This window comes from Conger conger, chromosome 15 (genome assembly GCF_963514075.1).
Source record: "Conger conger chromosome 15, fConCon1.1, whole genome shotgun sequence".
Classification (NCBI taxonomy): Eukaryota; Metazoa; Chordata; class Actinopteri; order Anguilliformes; family Congridae; genus Conger; species Conger conger.
The window spans coordinates 30,400,468-30,417,240 of NC_083774.1; the positions used below are offsets into that span (position 1 = coordinate 30,400,468).

The 16,773-nt window shown below is 47.7% G+C and overlaps 1 protein-coding gene across 5 annotated transcripts in view; it reads right to left on the reverse strand.

Moving 5' to 3' along the window:
• Positions 1 to 3,723: 3,723 nt before the first annotated feature.
• sema4ba (sema domain, immunoglobulin domain (Ig), transmembrane domain (TM) and short cytoplasmic domain, (semaphorin) 4Ba) overlaps positions 3,724 to 16,773 on the reverse strand; it is a 97,090-nt gene continuing 84,040 nt past the window's right edge. For all 5 annotated transcript variants that reach the window (XM_061222413.1, XM_061222411.1, XM_061222414.1 and 2 more), the window contains exons 9-15: positions 12,123 to 12,304; positions 11,376 to 11,526; positions 10,296 to 10,506; positions 9,771 to 9,886; positions 9,227 to 9,384; positions 8,499 to 8,587; positions 3,724 to 8,045 (exon numbers count right to left, since the gene is read on the reverse strand). In XM_061222413.1, the coding sequence (XP_061078397.1) occupies positions 7,273 to 8,045; positions 8,499 to 8,587; positions 9,227 to 9,384; positions 9,771 to 9,886; positions 10,296 to 10,506; positions 11,376 to 11,526; positions 12,123 to 12,304 (1,680 nt within the window). In that variant the 3' untranslated portion in view covers positions 3,724 to 7,272. The remainder of the gene's footprint in view (positions 8,046 to 8,498; positions 8,588 to 9,226; positions 9,385 to 9,770; positions 9,887 to 10,295; positions 10,507 to 11,375; positions 11,527 to 12,122; positions 12,305 to 16,773) is intronic.

Below are 16,773 nucleotides of genomic sequence, written 5' to 3' on the forward strand. Positions count from 1 at the left end.
GAAGGATAGCACAGAAACTGGGTATATCAAGTACAGCAGTTTGGAAAGTCTTGAAAATGAAGCACTGTAAAAGGTCAGCTCAGGACAATAAATGCAGTTGATGGCAGATGAATCCTAAGAGCTATGAAGAGAATTCAAAGGCTATCTTAGAATTCACAACAAAATAAAGAGTTCTGGAACAAAGTTTTATGAACAGATGAAACCAAAATAAACCTTTACCAATGTGATGGAAAACCAAAAGTGTAGATAAGGGAAGGAGTAGGCCACAGTTAAGCTGACATGTGACATCCATTCAGTTTTAAGGAAAAACAGCAAAAACCTATGGTGGATTAGTAGCCAACCATTTACTTTACCACAGTGTTAGATACCAAGCACAAGCGATTTTTCAGTGGTGGGAAATGTGGCATGCAATGATACAGTGATAAAAGTATATTGTAGCCAAAAGAAAGTATATAGATGCCATTAATAATAATACTGTATTTGCAAATATCAGTGACATGAATTGCTGTGTTGAGTAGAATTACTGCTGATCATTATGTGTGATTACAAAAGCTGGGCCAGTCTTGTTAGCCACAGTTTGCCTGGTCATTGTAATGAGATACAGAGAACAAGTATTAGCCTTAAAGTTCTGCAGTGATTTAACGTTACAGTTAATTCTGGTCGTCATGGAAACAGTCGTTTATTTGTTTACTCAATGTTTTGGTGTGGACTGTGAAGTCCATATTCGCGGACGTTTTGAGATTTAAACAGGGAGGTTCCGAGATTTGTCTAGTCTCGTCTCGTCTCGGCTGGTTGGTGTTTTAGTGTTTGCATCTCAAAGTGATTTATCTATTTTAGCCACTGAGTGGCAGTGTTCGACACACAGTTTCCTGCAGAACTGTCGGTGTAAATACTTGAATTTATCTCCGTGCCTGAGCGAACTTGAATAGTTGAATAGTTGAATCGTGACACGGTTAGTTGTATCTCTGGAGCATCTGAAAATAGATGTTTTCGGCCACATCCGCCAGATTGACAAAACATCTTATAACATTGACAAAACATCTCTGCAACATTGTGAGAACATTTTGTGCTGGGTAGTCATTCAGGTTGCCAATATCAATGTGCAATGACACATCAAGCTGGGGGCAGCCTGTAGCGTAGTGGTTAAGGTAAATGACTGGGAGACACAAGGTCGGTGGTTCTAATCCCAGTGTAGCCACACTAACATCCGCACAGCTGTTGGGCCCTTGAGCAAGGCCCTTAACCCTGCATTGCTCCAGGGGAGGATTGTCTCCTGCTTAGTCTAATCAACTGTACGTCGCTCTGGATAAGAGCGTCTGCCAAATGCCAATAATGTAATCAAGCTGACTGTAATGAAGGTGGATGCATTTAGTCCATTAAATTATAAGAGAATCTGCAGTCAAGGCAGTTCCTGGTTGGTGTTCTTTGTCAGCATTCTGTTTGGAGAGTTAAAATGGCGGTTAGTTCAGACCTACTTTGTTGACTGGTTCACCCCTGGCATCTCCAAGAGCCTGGGCGACTGCACCTCACAGGAAGTCTTGTTAAAAGCACTGGAGGCCAAGCGGCCTTTGATGCAGCCTTAGCACTTAGATGACAAATATGATTACGAAGAATTGAGGGAGGGAAACGTACCTTGGGAAATCCACTTGGCTGCCAGGTGGCCATATATGCTGTGCACACAGTGAGCACTTTATTAGGTATTTATTAGAGGTATTGGTCTTCTGCTGCTGTAGCCTATCCACTTAGATTTTGACCCGTTGCGTGTTCAGAGATGCTTCTGTATACCACTGTTGTAATGTGAGGTTATTTGCGTTACTATCTGTCCAGTCTGGCCATTCTCCTCTGACCTCTCTCGTTAACAACTGGTGTACAAGCCTACCTAATAAAGTGCTCACTGAGTGTATATCCCACTATACATAGGAAATTCAAAGCTCCTTGGGCTTCCAAGGTCCAGAAGAAAACTCCCAAGTGTCAGTTGTGAATGCTTCATTCTAAGAGCATGAAAGAGTGAAAGTTTTTACAATTTGTTTAGGATATGGAGATAGTTGAGTAATATCATATAAAAATATTTCAAAACTGCTTTGTCAAATCTTGCTATTACAGTCCCATCTCTGCTGACTTGGTAATAGAACAAGGCTTTCTCTGAATTTAAAAAGGGGGCACTAAGTCACCTGTAATTACATTCTCCCTTTCTCCCATAACTGCAAACCAAGGAAATTCGTTTGGAATTTTATTGAATTTATTTTATTTATTTATTTTTTGTAAAGAGGCAGTGTCCTATCATGAGATGCACAACGAACCATTGGAGAGGAAACAACCTGACCTTAATTGAGTTGAGCTCGAAGCCAGCAAGAAAAGCATTTTTAGCGTGAGGTGATGTGTTTATGAGGAATATGAAATTGCCTTCGTTCCTGCTCATTAATCTAGAGCTGACATAAGACAAGCTGCTTGTGTAGGTAGTAAATGGGGTAGGAGAAAAAGCATTCGAAATAAAAGGACAATGAGAAAGGCCTGTCGACTCATAACACAATGGGAAAAGCCTGATAATGAAGACTGCAGTAATTGTGCAGGCAACGGTTTATTTTAAAAATCCAGCCAGAGCGGCTAAAATACATTAGCACAGATGCTTTCTCTTCCCACCTTTACTAACCAGTATTTTTACACAGTTTTCGACTCGGATGGACATCTCGGCGCAGAACGGCCAAAGACAAAGCTGAGCCACTCATCAGTTCTGATTGCTGCTAATGGTGCCTAAATGATACGTTTGCTAAGAATGCCAAAGTAGTTTGATGAGCATTTCACATCCTGGCCCAATATTGCACACTAAGAACTGGCCCATGGGTTTAGGCGGCCATAAACAAGAATGCTGTTTTGGCCCCAAGTGTTCCAACTTAAATCAACACCCACCGCCTCACTTGAATTGTGTGGCCTAGGGATGGTGGAAGCTCGAAATGACTGCATAGAGGGTTCATGTGTGCGCTCATGAGTGTACAGTAATGGGGCAGCCTGTGGCCTAATGATTAAGGTACATGACTGGGACCTGCAAGGTCGGTCGTTCGATACCCGGTGTAGTCACGAGAAGATCTCCTGCTTAGTCTAAGCAACTGTAAGTTGATAAAAGCATCAGCTAAATGATATGCAATACAGTGATGTTTAACATGTCACTGTCATCACTTTCAGATGGTTAGTGTCAATGATATAAGAAATGATAGAAATGCTATAAGCAGGCAAGTCAATTTATGTCCTGACATTAATAAAAATTGGCATTCATGAACATGGAAAGAGGGTCATCTTTAAGGCCAAACGTCAGGACAGTTATTCATGCAAATAATTAATCTGGTGATTCAGCAGAACTACAAGGTCTCTATTTTAAACCTCCAGATTTAGCTTTAATCAGACTTTCATACATTCGTAACACTTTACACGCTCTCCCTTTCCAGGCCAGAGGCTCATTTGTGAATCAAATCTCCAGCACGGCTGCTACCGCGCAGCCTTCAGAAGAGCCTGCAGCCGCACGCGGAGCCGCACGCGGAGAATAAAAACGGTTGTAATCTCGTTTTGCGGTTATTTAAACAGCGCAGGTTTCCGCGTGGCAGCAATCTAATGCATATTCATGACGCCGCGCGCTCACCGCTTTCGAAACACATCTGAACAGCTGAACGCGAGCGTGAAGCACAACATCAACACGCCTGCCAGAGAAAAAAGGGTCCGGAACAAAGATGATTCAAAACACGTATTCTTTTATTTATTTTATTTAAAAAATAAAATAAAGTGCTTTTTGTATGTACAGTATAATAATAATAATAAAAAAACAACAGTAACAATAGCCATATATCATACAAAATAAAATACAGTTCACAAAAGATTTGTACAACGACAGGTCATTTACAAAAACACCTTCTCACAAGCTTACAAGACAATTAAGAATTTAACAGCCGAGCCTGGGTGAATGAGGTGGGCTATTCAAAATGGAGTGCGTATGTGTGGGGTCCCAAGGTTTCACGGAAGCCCCCGATCTCTGTTCCAACACAGTCTCATTTCAGAACCACTGTACTGAGGTCAGCCAGCAGAGAAGTCCCTCGTCCACAGCATCTTCTCTCCTGCTGACTGTAAGGTAGTTTGTCTCATCAGACACCCCCCAAATATGATAAAAGACTAGCTACAGCTACGACAGTCAAAATAATATATGGCCATTTTGGATATTTTGACTTTACTTGTCATGAGAAGAAAATGAGAAGTAGGGGCGTGTCCAGTGGGGTGGGAGCCACCCCTGTTTTCCCACCTACAGTAATTGACTAATATAGCTGTCAGCTAATATAACTATTGGTGATAGTGTGGCCACACCTTACTGAAACTTTGACCCCCCCCCCTCCCCCAGCCACCCCAAGAAGAACATCCTGTCAACCCCACCGATGAGAGGCTGTTACCTATGTACAGCCGTGTACTTTCCTGTCATTGTGACTTCTACTAAATCACAGCTACATTCCCCAATTAAGGTCCGAGTCCAGAAAGCTGCCTGCTCAGTTGCAATTATAATTCATTACATACATAATGTACTCATATTTTGGCTTACTGCATTACATTTCTATTTTTAAAACTGTAAGCACTGGTTATCACAATTGAAATGTCGAAACAGATTATTATTGTTTATTTTGGCATAACTGAATTAATATATCTCATATCGAGCTGGACTGGCAATAGTGAGTACTACATTGCCGGCAAGGTCACGAGATAGCATGTTTTACCGTTATTAGTGCCGTACTCTTTACACAAGACTGAAGATTGCGGAGTATATTCACGCTGCTTTTAAATTCATGTATCACTTAGGACAATACAGGAAAACTGACCGAAGACAAACCCATTTCGACAATCATAATCTGCATGTCATGGTTAAAATTGTGTCATTTTCTACAGAGACTGAATGCTGACATTGAGCATACCCGGTTATGTACTGAATTCTAGTTGGCCACATTTGGGATGCACATGAGGTCACTGCGCTGTGGCACTAAGGTGATTGACGGATGATGTCACAAAGGCCAGGTGTGGTCTGATTGCCCCAGCAGCACAGCACTGTTTCACAATATTAAGCTTGAAGGCATCTCAGAAAACATGTCCATAACTTGCTACAGTTGACAACAAATAGCCCCACTCTAAACTAAGGCTTGTACAGTATTCTGTGCAAAAAACAACAAAATAAAGCAGCACTGTGTAGCATCTAGTTCTATTTATACAAAGACACATCTGAAAAAAGCTTCCCTCAAATACGATACAAACACACATACGTATATACACATATCCACTGTTACTGTTTGCACGCAGTCTGCCTTTTTACGAAGGTACTTTGTCAAAACCTGTGAAATGTACTCCCATGTACAAATTTCGTTACACCGAAACAGAATTAAATATGACAAAAAATATTTTACTTATACAGATTCATTTTTTGGAATACTCTTAATCAATTTACCAATACATTCCACAACACATAGGTTGCAAGTTTTAAATAGCATTAACGTGAAGGTTAGAATTTTGCCACTGTAAGATTTAATAACACCCATCTTTGGAAATGAGATTGGCTGGCTAGGAAGTCTCAAAATAACTTAAAATGGTTTGCTTTAGAAAAGTAATGTTGTGTTTTAAAATGACTGAAATGACAGCGTGTTTAAATAGGTTACATGTGACTATCCAGACTACTCATTCTCAATTGTGTCATCAATTTCAAAATTTGTGCCCAAATCCACTTCTCCTTGGAGGTTCAGAAAGTTCCTTTGGGCGGGTCTAAACTGGCAGGTAACGGTTAACCTGCTAGCCGACCCCCGTCACGTTTTGGTGATGTTCGTCTAAGGCAGCGCCGTATAGCTCCCCTATCACCGCTCCAGAGGTTTGTGTAATGGAGAGAGCTTTCACATTCTCAAAGTGGCTACATGGACAAAATGAGTTTTAAATTAATGTCAAAACAATAAACCACAGTCCACGTTGAGAGAAAACGGCGAGAGAGCTCATTTGAGGAAAAAGAAAAATCAACCATCCCAATGGGACAAAAAAAATATCAAAAATAAAAGTCAATTAACATTTAAAGAAACAGACAAAATCCAAGTGGTTGCTAGTTTCTGGCACAGGGTGCATTAGTCGTGGTTTTTCGTTTAGGAATGTAGGAGAACGGGGATCCTGCTGTTGGCAGTTTGTCGTGATGTGCTAGACTTGCGGGGACAGCACTCGAGTCCTCCTAGTTTGGGATAGTGGTCAACATCCCCTCCCGCTCAAGCTTCCCAATTCTACAAATACTCCCATGTACAGTTGCAAGGCCAAAGCAATATCCAAGGAGACACTACTCTACTGGTCCTGGCATTCCCGCCAAAATGGCAGAAAATCAGTTATTTACACACACATTTTGTGCGTTTAATGCCTCTGGGGTTTAATACTGAACAGTTGTGTCTATACACTCTCAGGGCCACGCTACCACACTCTATTCTGGGCACTGGTCAAGGTTACATTTTTTGCATAGTGCGTGTGTACATGCTCTGTGGGTAAGACCCAAGTCGAGTTTGGTTCTAGACCCCGCGTGGGCGTGTTCAAACGGCAGTTACGTCTTTTCTGTCTTTCTGTCCTGCAAAGTCCTTTTTTTCTCTTTGCGGAACCTTCCGCCTTTTTCCTCCGCTTTCCTCCCTAAAACGTTTAGCTTCCAGCACGAGCACACGGCTGTTTTTGCCGGTCACAGTTCCCGCATACAAGAGGAATCACCTCCTTCTTGGCTTATTGGACCAGCTTATTGCCATTTCTGACTCTGGTGTCATTCCACTGCTAGCTGCGCATTCTTCCCGTCTCTCTTCACAACCTGCCACCATTTACACAAACTCCTCTCAGACCAAACGTGGATGCGGACAGAGAAGGTGAATATGAAGCGATGGGTAGACTATGACTCTGAAATGGCGGATGGTGACACTGGAGAGGATGAGTCGGGTGTTTCTTGGGGGGGGCGGGGGGGGGGGGCGGGCCACACCCCAATAGGAACCAGAGAAGTGTTTCCCCTCAATACCGAATCACCATCTCCTTTCCGCCCTTCCACTGAGCACGCTCAGAGACTGAAAACTGAAAACAGGAAGTGCTCCTGCAGTGACATGGAATGGAAATGAAACACGAGCAAAATGAAAGGTCCCCTTTGCCACGTAGCCTGGAGGTTTCAGGGTCTGTTTGTTGAAATTCAGCGGAACTCCATTTCCCAGAAGTCACCCGAGAGCCTGCCCCCCTACAACCCGCCCCCCGCCCAAGCCTGCCTCACACGATGGAGTCCTTGATCTCGGAGCCCAGTCGGACCCTCGGCCGGGGGCAGGTGGGCGATATCTCCACGCGGCTCTCCTTCAGGTTGAGGGGCCTCTTCTCCGACTCAGAGAAGCTCTTGCTGAGGTCGGGGGAGGAGGACTCGTGGGTGGGGCTGCTGCTGATGTAGTTGTCGTTGAGGGTCTGGTAGCCCTTGTGGTCGGAGGTGGAGGCCGGGACCGTGTTGCCGTTGAGGGGCAGGCTCTCGACGGGCTTCCCCGCCAGCCGAGGCTTCTTCTGCTGCATGTTGGGGCACTCGCTCTCCTTCAGCATGGACTTCATGCGGTCACGGTTCCTGTAGACCACGAACAGCGAGAAGACCACCAGCGAGAAGCCCAGCAGGGCGCACACCACGATCAGCTCGTTCCAGTAGGTCTTGGTGTTGACCTGGAGGGGGCGCGTCTCGCCCGGCAGGGCGATGGAGTCCTCGTGGTGGAGCCAGGGCGTCCGCGAGCGGCCCGTCAGCGTGGTGGTCTCTGACCGGGGCTCGGCCCTCACGCAGTAGTTGGCCAGAAGCTGCCGGAAGCCCTCCTCCTCAGACCAGCACTCGTACGTCTCCTCCCTGTCGGCCTGGGCCACCACCACCAGGCCCCCCTCCGGGCTGGCGTACCGGAAACGGCCGGCGGTCTCGCTGTACTCCCACTTCCTGTGTGCCAGGTTAGAGCGCAGCTCACACGGCAGCACGCGGAAGGTGTTGGCGGGGATGGTGATCACCTTGCAGGGAGTCGTGCCTGTGCCAAGAGCGAAGCAAACACTGTTAATGTGAGAGAATAATTGGTCTACTGAAAGCTCTTCCTGTATCTTGCAAAAAAAACGAGCAAGCATAAAAACACAGCCACCACCATGAGTAGCATTTGTCATGGTATTGCACAGAACCTCTGACACAGCAGAGTGCATGTAGTTTGTATGTGCTGTGGGGATATCAGCAGTGTGTATGTACTGTGGGGATATCAGCAGTGTGTATGTGCTGTGGGGATATCAGCAGTGTGTATGTACTGTGCGGATATCAGCAGTGTGTATATACTGTGGGGATATCAGCAGTGTGTATGTACTGTGGGGGTATCAGCAGTGTGTATGTACTGTGGGGATATCAGCAGTGTGTATATACTGTGGGGATATCAGCAGTGTGTATGTACTGTGGGGGTATCAGCAGTGTGTATGTGCTGTACTGTGGAGGTACTCACGCGTAGGCATGGACCTCAGGAAGGGGACGAAGAGCGTCTTATTGCAGATGGCCACCGTGTCTGCCTCCTCCACGTCCTGCTGCCAGTGGCTGGAACAACAGCACAGCGTGTTTAACACCCTGACCAATCAGGTCAGCCCTTAGGACACTGCCAATGCATATTCAACATCCTCCATGATCGACCTTCAGGATGCTTGTGTAAATTTGCTTTAGCATCCAATTGGACAAGCCTGCCGGACACTGTAGCATGCATATTCATAATCTCAACCAATCAACTGACAGGGAGATGAATGTTCCTCGGGATAGTTGATTGTGCCATCAGTGGTGTTGTTTCCGGCACTTTCTGTTACTCAGTCTAAGAGTGTTAATTATCCCTTAATGCAGTTGCCGATGATCTCATTAACCTAATTTAACGCTCTTGTGAACTCTCACTCTGGAAAAGAGCGTCTGCAGAATGAACGCAGCATTTATTTAATCAACCAATGGCAAAAACACCATCTGGGCTGCGGAAGACCAGGCCAAAATAAACCGCGCCTGTTTAAACCTGTTTATGTCTCCGGCTCCTCCCTGTCTGTAGACAGCGGTTTGGCCACGCAGGCTAAAACATGGCAAATCAAACGGGATTTGTTTTGCTATGGCGCAAGTGTGAGAGGTGTAGGTGACGTTGCCAAACGGGGTTTGTGTCGACGCAGCACGTCTGGGGCGGTTTAACGAGGATCAGGTGCGCACCTGCCGGGAGGGGCCCTGCGGACGTCCTGGCACAGCCGGCCGTTCCAGGCGCAGTACGGGTCCCTGGAGAGGACACACTCCCCGCAGCTGCGGTAGTTGCTGCAGTTGGCCACCGGCACCTCCACCAGGCCGGAGTAGGAGGACACGTAGAGCAGGCCCTGAGGAAGAGGGAGAACCGGTCAAGGGTCTGTGTGGAACAGCGTGGAAACCCTAACCCCACGGACTGATACCGCACCGACGCCGTACGCTGAGGTGATCCTCAACAGGTTTTAAAGGCCTAGCCTGCGTTTGTAACCCGCCCTTCTCCTCGGATACGCAAGCACGGCGAACAGCGAAAAACCGGAACGGAGGAATTAATTCCGGGGGAGTCAAGACAACCCTGACGGGGTGAAGAGCTCTCAGGTGATGCTGCGTCTGCCTTAAGTGCTCCTGAGGGGGAGGGCAGATGTAATTACCCCCGCAGCTGTGGATTAGCGCGCAGCCTATGCTAACCGTTAGCCTAAAGTGCTACCCCCCCTCCCGCGGCGCGAATCTGCCGACGTACCTTCTCCGCGTCGAGCTCGATGTGCTGCACCGGCTGGGGCCGCGCAAACAGGGTGATCTCCTCCACAATGTGCATCTTGCCCTTCGTGTTTATGGCCTTGTGCAGCTTCCCGTCATCTGAGAGAAAGAGGGAGGGAGGGAGGGAGAGAGAGAGAATGCAAAACATTAGAGAAAATTTCTTCCCCAAATTCATAACACAAACATAACACACACAAATTCCCAACTTCCCAAACATAGATGAATCACAGCAAATTCAAATAAAATTTTTATTCTCCTGGAAATTTGAAAAGGTCTGAGGGATACGAAGCTATGGTCTGAGGGATAGGCATATATTATTATGGAAGATTGTTATTTGTTTTGCTAATTATGACTCTAATAATTATATATAATATATATTATATATAATGCTATATAATATTATTATAAAGTCGAAATATAAGACTAAGATACTTGTTAAGACAGGTGCAGTGCACGTTCAGGAGTCGGAGGGTGTGTGCGGCGAGAGGAGCCGGGGGGGAGTGCTCACCCGTGCCGACGAACAGCACGTCGTAGGCCCTGCCCAGGGCCTGCACGCGGTGCACGGCGATCTGCGTGTAGCGCACGCTGCGCTTCAGGAGCAGGGGCCGGCTGCGCACCACGTGGTCCATCAGGAAGTGGTCCTTCACGAAGTTCAGCACCTTGTCGGGCATGTGCAGAGACGACGAGATGCCCATGTCGCGGGCGGCGTCGGTGATGCACTGCGGCGCGGAGGAGACAGCGCACGTTTCAGACGGCGGGGCGGCGCGGCAGACAGGGAATTACGCTTCTAACTGTGCTGCTGCTCCAACCAGCTGTCACTTACTACCCTAATTATCCAGAGTATATCCTGCAGTACAAATGAGTGTGTGTGTGAAATGGTGGAATGTATACTATAAACATAGCCCTGGTGAAGAAAATGACCAACCACCCTGACCAATCAGGTCAGCCCCTCAGAACACTGCCTCTTACACGTTCACCACCCCGACCAATCAGGTCAGCCCCTCAGAACACATCCACCACCCTGACCAATCAGGTCAGCCCCTCAGAACACATCCATCACCTTGACCAATCAGGTCAGCCCCTCAGAACACTGCCTCTTACACGTTCACCACCCTGACCAATCAGGTCAGCCCCTCAGAACACTGCCTCTTACACGTTAACCACCCTGACCAATCAGGTCAGCCCCTCAGAACACTGCCTCTTACACTTTCACCACCCTGGGACGAATCGGCCCAGCCCCCCTGTGCATGAGTTATGAGTTATTCACATTACACTCAGCAGTACCAATGAGTACTATGCTTTAAACAGTTAAATATACTCTCTAGAAGTAGCGCTGGTGAAGCAAATGAATAATAATGATAGGGTGATACGCCAGAGACCAGGGCAGCGCTGTAGTGATGTGCGTTTGGGCCTGTAGCTGATGGGATGGAGATAAATGAGCTGTTCGGGAAATGAGAGCAGAGCTCGCTGATAATCATCGGGGCCCGAGGGAGACAGCTCTGAGCCCCGTATCTCACACGCCGTAGCGTTCTGCTGCGGGGAGGAGCATTGTGGGACGGAGAGAGAGGGCCGGAGGACTGTGGCTCACCGCTCCGGGCCGAGGTTCGGGGACGGGGTGGTTGTAGGTGTACCACTGCTGCGTCTCGCGGTTGACCTCGCGGTAGCGCCCGCTGAACGCCCGCTCCACTTGCTCCATGGTGAAGGCACACACGGCCGAGCTGCCGTGCGCTCCTCTGTACCTGAGAGAGTGCGGAGAGCGTTACACACACACGCACACACGCACGCACACGCACACACGCACAGACGCACACACGCACACACGCACACACACACACACAGACACACTCACACACACACTCACACACACACACACACACACACACACTCACACACACACACACACTCGCACGCACGCACACACGCACACACACACACAGCTTGCCTGATGTGCGTTCAAGACAACGAATGTTCATGGTGAAATATGTCTGCAGCATATTATACAGTTACTATTGAATGATTTTAAATGAACATTCCATAGTTTGCCCTTAACGCCTATTTAATACAAAGGCATGCGACTTACACCTAACAGTGCCAGCAAGCTGATTTGTTGCTTATCTGTGATTTACTTTTTACAGGTAAAATATATATATATTACACTGATTAAAGTGTATTATAACAGCCAAACAATTGTTATCTTTTATTCTCTCAGCTTTTTCCCATCAGCAGCCATTTTTGGTTCGCCGCGCACTAAACTGCTAGCTAACACTCACTCACACACACACACACACACACACACACTCACACACACACACACACACACACACCCGTCCCTCACCATTGAGAGGTGAAGACTCCATAGAAGACGGTGCTCTTCCAGTCCTCCTGGCTGGGAGTCAGCACGAACACATCCTGGATGATGTTGAAGGGAAAACCGTCATCCGGGAGAGAGCACAGGAGCTGCGCTTTCAGGAACGTCGTCCATTTCTTCTGCAGCACCCTCTCGCCCCCCAAATCCCCCTGTGTTACACAGACAGGGAGAGACACCCCCAGTCACACAACAGGAGACACTGCAGTATTCTCACTGTCCAGTAGAGGGCTCTCTTGAGCTATGACCATGTCTAAATATTTTCGAGTAGAAAATTAAGTGGAACATTTGAAAGCTCACTGTGATCACAGATGCTGTGCAGGTGCATGAAATGTGGACTCTCAAACTCAGCATTAACGATCGGCGCATTTTGATATCACTGACAATAATTTACAAATAACGATCGCTGGCAGAAAACCAAAAAATGAAAATCCTCGAGATATCCTTGAGATAAGCCATTTTGGACTCACACAGCTGTCAATACACTGAACACACACTTAGGCATAAACTGGTCACGGCTGAATAAAATAACACAGAACGTTTATTCTTGGACAGGTCATGAAAATGAAAGGTAATAAAAAGAAAACAGGAGTATGTTTTATGGCCTCCTGAAACAATGGCAGCACACATATCTTGGTAAACGAAGAGCTTTTAAAAAGACTTGTTGTTTGCCTTGAACCTGGTGCTTCCCTGAAGCTCTACACATGAAAGACTCTGCTGGGGGAGGCGTGTGGAACACCAAAGGCTTTTTTAATAAAAGGCAAAGGAAACTGCTGACAGCAGCACCGCCGCTGACACGAACGCCACGCGGCTATTGCTTTACCGAGCGACCGCAACCGCCTCCGACCGGAACCACAAACGCCACGCGGCTATCTGCTTTACCGCGCGATCAGAACCACGAACGCCACGCGGCTATCTGATTTAGCTGGTAGTTGGTTGACCATACTCAAAATGGTTTAACCAGCTCAAACTATGTTTTTAAACATAGCTGGCTTTTGGCTGGTAATAGCTAGATTTTACACCAGGGTCCTCAAACTGTGACCGACCCTGGAGGCCTTAACAAATTAATCACCGTAAAAACATTGACTTAAAGGACGGAGTCAGCACTGTCATGTCTTTAATTAGACTGCCGTTTCCAGGAATGAGGCTAAACGCGCTGCACGCACGCTTGAGTCTGTGCTTCATACACGCCAATTATTTCAATTCGGGAACGAGCCCCGGAGATTTTGGAGAGACAGGGCACGGCAGGGCAGCAGGCCCAGGAGCACGGAAAGGGAAAAGCGCTGTAACCACGGCAGCAAGAGGGGCGCGCGGCTCCGAGCCCAATGCGATTTCATCCGCATCCCCCCGCTAACTCCAAACAACTGCTCCTTCTGTAACCCTTGCTAACTCCAAACAATAGCATTCTAAACAATAACTCCAAACAACAGCGCCCGGGAAGGAGGCACGTGACTAACGGTGGGTTTCCGAGGTGATTTAAGGAGCGTCCCGCGCCCCTGGGCTGAGCGTTGTTACTGCCCCGCCCCGGCGCACATCTGTCTCCGTCCTTGAAAAACCATCTTCCAGAGGGGAATCGGATTTAACTGAGGTGTCTCAATTTCCACTTTCATTAACGAGACCTTATTGAAAAGAGTAGGGAGTTCTCCAGCATCCTGGCCAAAATCTCAACCTGAGTCTTGACCTTCAAACTTTAATCGTCTCCCAGTATCGCTGCCATACAGAAAAACAAAAACTATCCTTTAGTTATATTGGTGGTTTCAACCCATGTTAAATGCCTTTGGCTAAAAGCACCGAATAATTGCCTATATTGTAAACCGTGCTTCACGCAGGAGGTAGCTACTCATAGACAGCAGTGGAGTGACTCTCTCACTGTTAATGAGTCTGAGATCCATGTAGGGTAGCGAATAAACAAGGGTTTGTGCTATAACGATGTGGTCGGCAGGAAGAGCAGGGCAGGGAGATCAGCTCAGGGAGAGCAGCTCAGGGAGAGCAGGGCAGGGAGAGCAGCTCAGGGAGAGCAGCTCAGGGAGAGCAGCGCAGGGAGATCAGCTCAGGGAGAGCAGCGCAGGGAGATCAGCACAGGGAGAGCAGCGCAGGGAGATCAGCACAGGGAGAGCAGCTCAGGGAGAGCAGGGCAGAGATGCAGGTTCCAGCTGAAGGCCCACAGAGTGCTGGCGTGGCACCGTATCGCCTTTCAGTGAAAACGTTTTTAAACAGGCACCGCGGCGGACACATGTTCTTGTTTTGAGCTGGAGGTGGTGCGTGTTATTCCACAGCCGACCGCCCTGGTTCCAGCATGGCGCCCATCTCCCCCAGCACCTGAATAAACAGCCCAGAGAGGGACAGCGCAGGAGAGTTCTCTCTTTAAGTCTCCACCCTGCTCTGGCTTTTTCGGTGGTGGTGCATTCTTTCAGGGGTACCTCTGTTCCCCCATCTCCCTCCCTGGTTTTAGCATTGTTACGCCAAGCAGAGAAGGTCCTCCTCCAATCAGCCGGCTTTAAAAGCCACCACAGGGTCAACCAACCAACACCACCACCATCATCATCATCATCATCATCATGGGGCGGCATGTTGGCGTAGCGGTTAGCACTGCTAGCCTCGCCAGAAGGAGGTTCTGGTTTCAAAGCCCAGCCGGCCAGATCCTCTCTGCGTGGAGATTGCATGGTCTCCCACACTCAAAGAGATGCATGTCAGGTTAGGTGTGCTCCTGCCATTGCTCTAGACCAAGGCACAGGCCTCAGAACAGGAGTTGGTCCACGGACGCTGTAACTAGAATGGGTCAAATGCACAGGACAAATTACCCCACAAGGTTCAGTAAAGTATATTGCGTATCCCTGGATGGGCTGGGTGAAGCATATCTACTCTAAGTTCTGAACAATGATCATTCAAACACCACAGCAACACAAGTCCTTGAGCTAAACAGCATGGTTCCCATCCAAGGTAACTATTCATGGAACTCAGGTTCCAGGGACGGGGAGAGCGCTCTCTGTCTCAGCTTAAAACCACATGGTTGTGACGTGATAAGTATGGAGACCTGCCATTGGTGGTTGCGTCTCAACCAATTGCACTTCAGAGGTGCTTTATGTCACCGCACTAGATTTAAGACTCCACAGCAGGGGGGGGAGGCTGAATACGTTTGACAACATTTGTCATAATTCCCTGATTTGTGTGCTTATTGCATTACTGTTGAATATGTACAGAGAACAGTAATGATTACATTATAGTCATAAACCTGATGTAAAATGGAGCATCAATACGTAATAGGCAATAGTTTTTCAAAAAGTATTATAGCTGAGACAAAATGGTGATAAGTATACTGGCATAGCACTTTTTTTTTAACTTTTACAGTATTATCCCAGAGACGTATTGCAAACTCTGTCCAGAAGGGGGTGCCATTTCCACTGCACCAGCAATCATGTATAACTAATCAGTCACCATTGAGTTCAGTGAGTGAGTCAGCAGCATTTCCGAAATCATCACAGCCTCGGCAGGTAATCTCCCCACTTCCCCCCATCTCTTCACCCCATCCCCCCTGTCAGCCACAGCATCGCCCCACCCCACCACACCTTCACACCTTGATTCTACACCATGGTTCACACATCACAGATAAAGAGAGAATAGTGTTCCCACAGCAATTTCAGAACTGGATTATCAAGGGATTATCCACTATTAACTAAAAGGACACTGCACAGAAAAAAAAGAAACTAGAGGCGATTCTGAACTTTTAGTGGAAATATAATGAAGGGCTTTTGTCTATTATAACTGAGCCAGTGAAAGAAGGGATGAAAACAAGGAAAAGGATTGTATACATGTCATTTGATATATCACAGGCGTCAGGTTCCACTACTATATATCAAATAGCGCAATATCCGCTCGTCAAACTCCTGCTGAACTCCCGAGAACAGAAATGCCCGAGGGAGTATTGTGTGTGCGTATGTGTGTGCATGCATGTGTGCTTACGTATGTGCACAGGTGTGTGTACATGTGTAAGCATTCAGGGCCAGAGCTAACACAGCATTCGCGGCTAGCTAACTGAAGGCGGGTCCATCCTCAGCGCGCTGCGCTACATAGGCTCCCGTGTGACGGACAGCTACGAGTTTCGGTAGAGAGGGGGGCTGGGTACCCTTCAGACAGTCCGTCACACACCGACAGGCATCCTGCGTCTGCGCTAGCGCCGGGGCCTAGCGGCTAATATAATATACAGGCGGGCGGTGGATGCCTCTCTCCCGCGGGGGCCGTAGCGGACAGATTCAGGGGCCCTGCCGCTGTCTTTCACAGGCCCGCGCTGTTGACTCTCCGCTCACGCGTTTCCGTCCGAACGGGGAGAGCCCGGTCTGGAATACGCCCCTCCCCCCACGCCCGAAGACTCATTTTGGACAGGGACCCACACGACACTGCACTGTGTGTGTGCGTGGGTAAGAGACTGAAATGCAACGCTTCAAGAGTTAAGAGTAGCTTTAATAAGTCTGCAGGCTGGTGAGAATGGGGGGTGGGAGAGGGGGAGTACAGTAGAGCTAATTAATTTAATGAGGTTTTTTTTTTTTAAACCCACGGGCGCAACTGAAAAGGCTTGCAGGCTCGGTCCCTGCAGCCGGTCAGAGTTAATATCTCCTAATCGAGT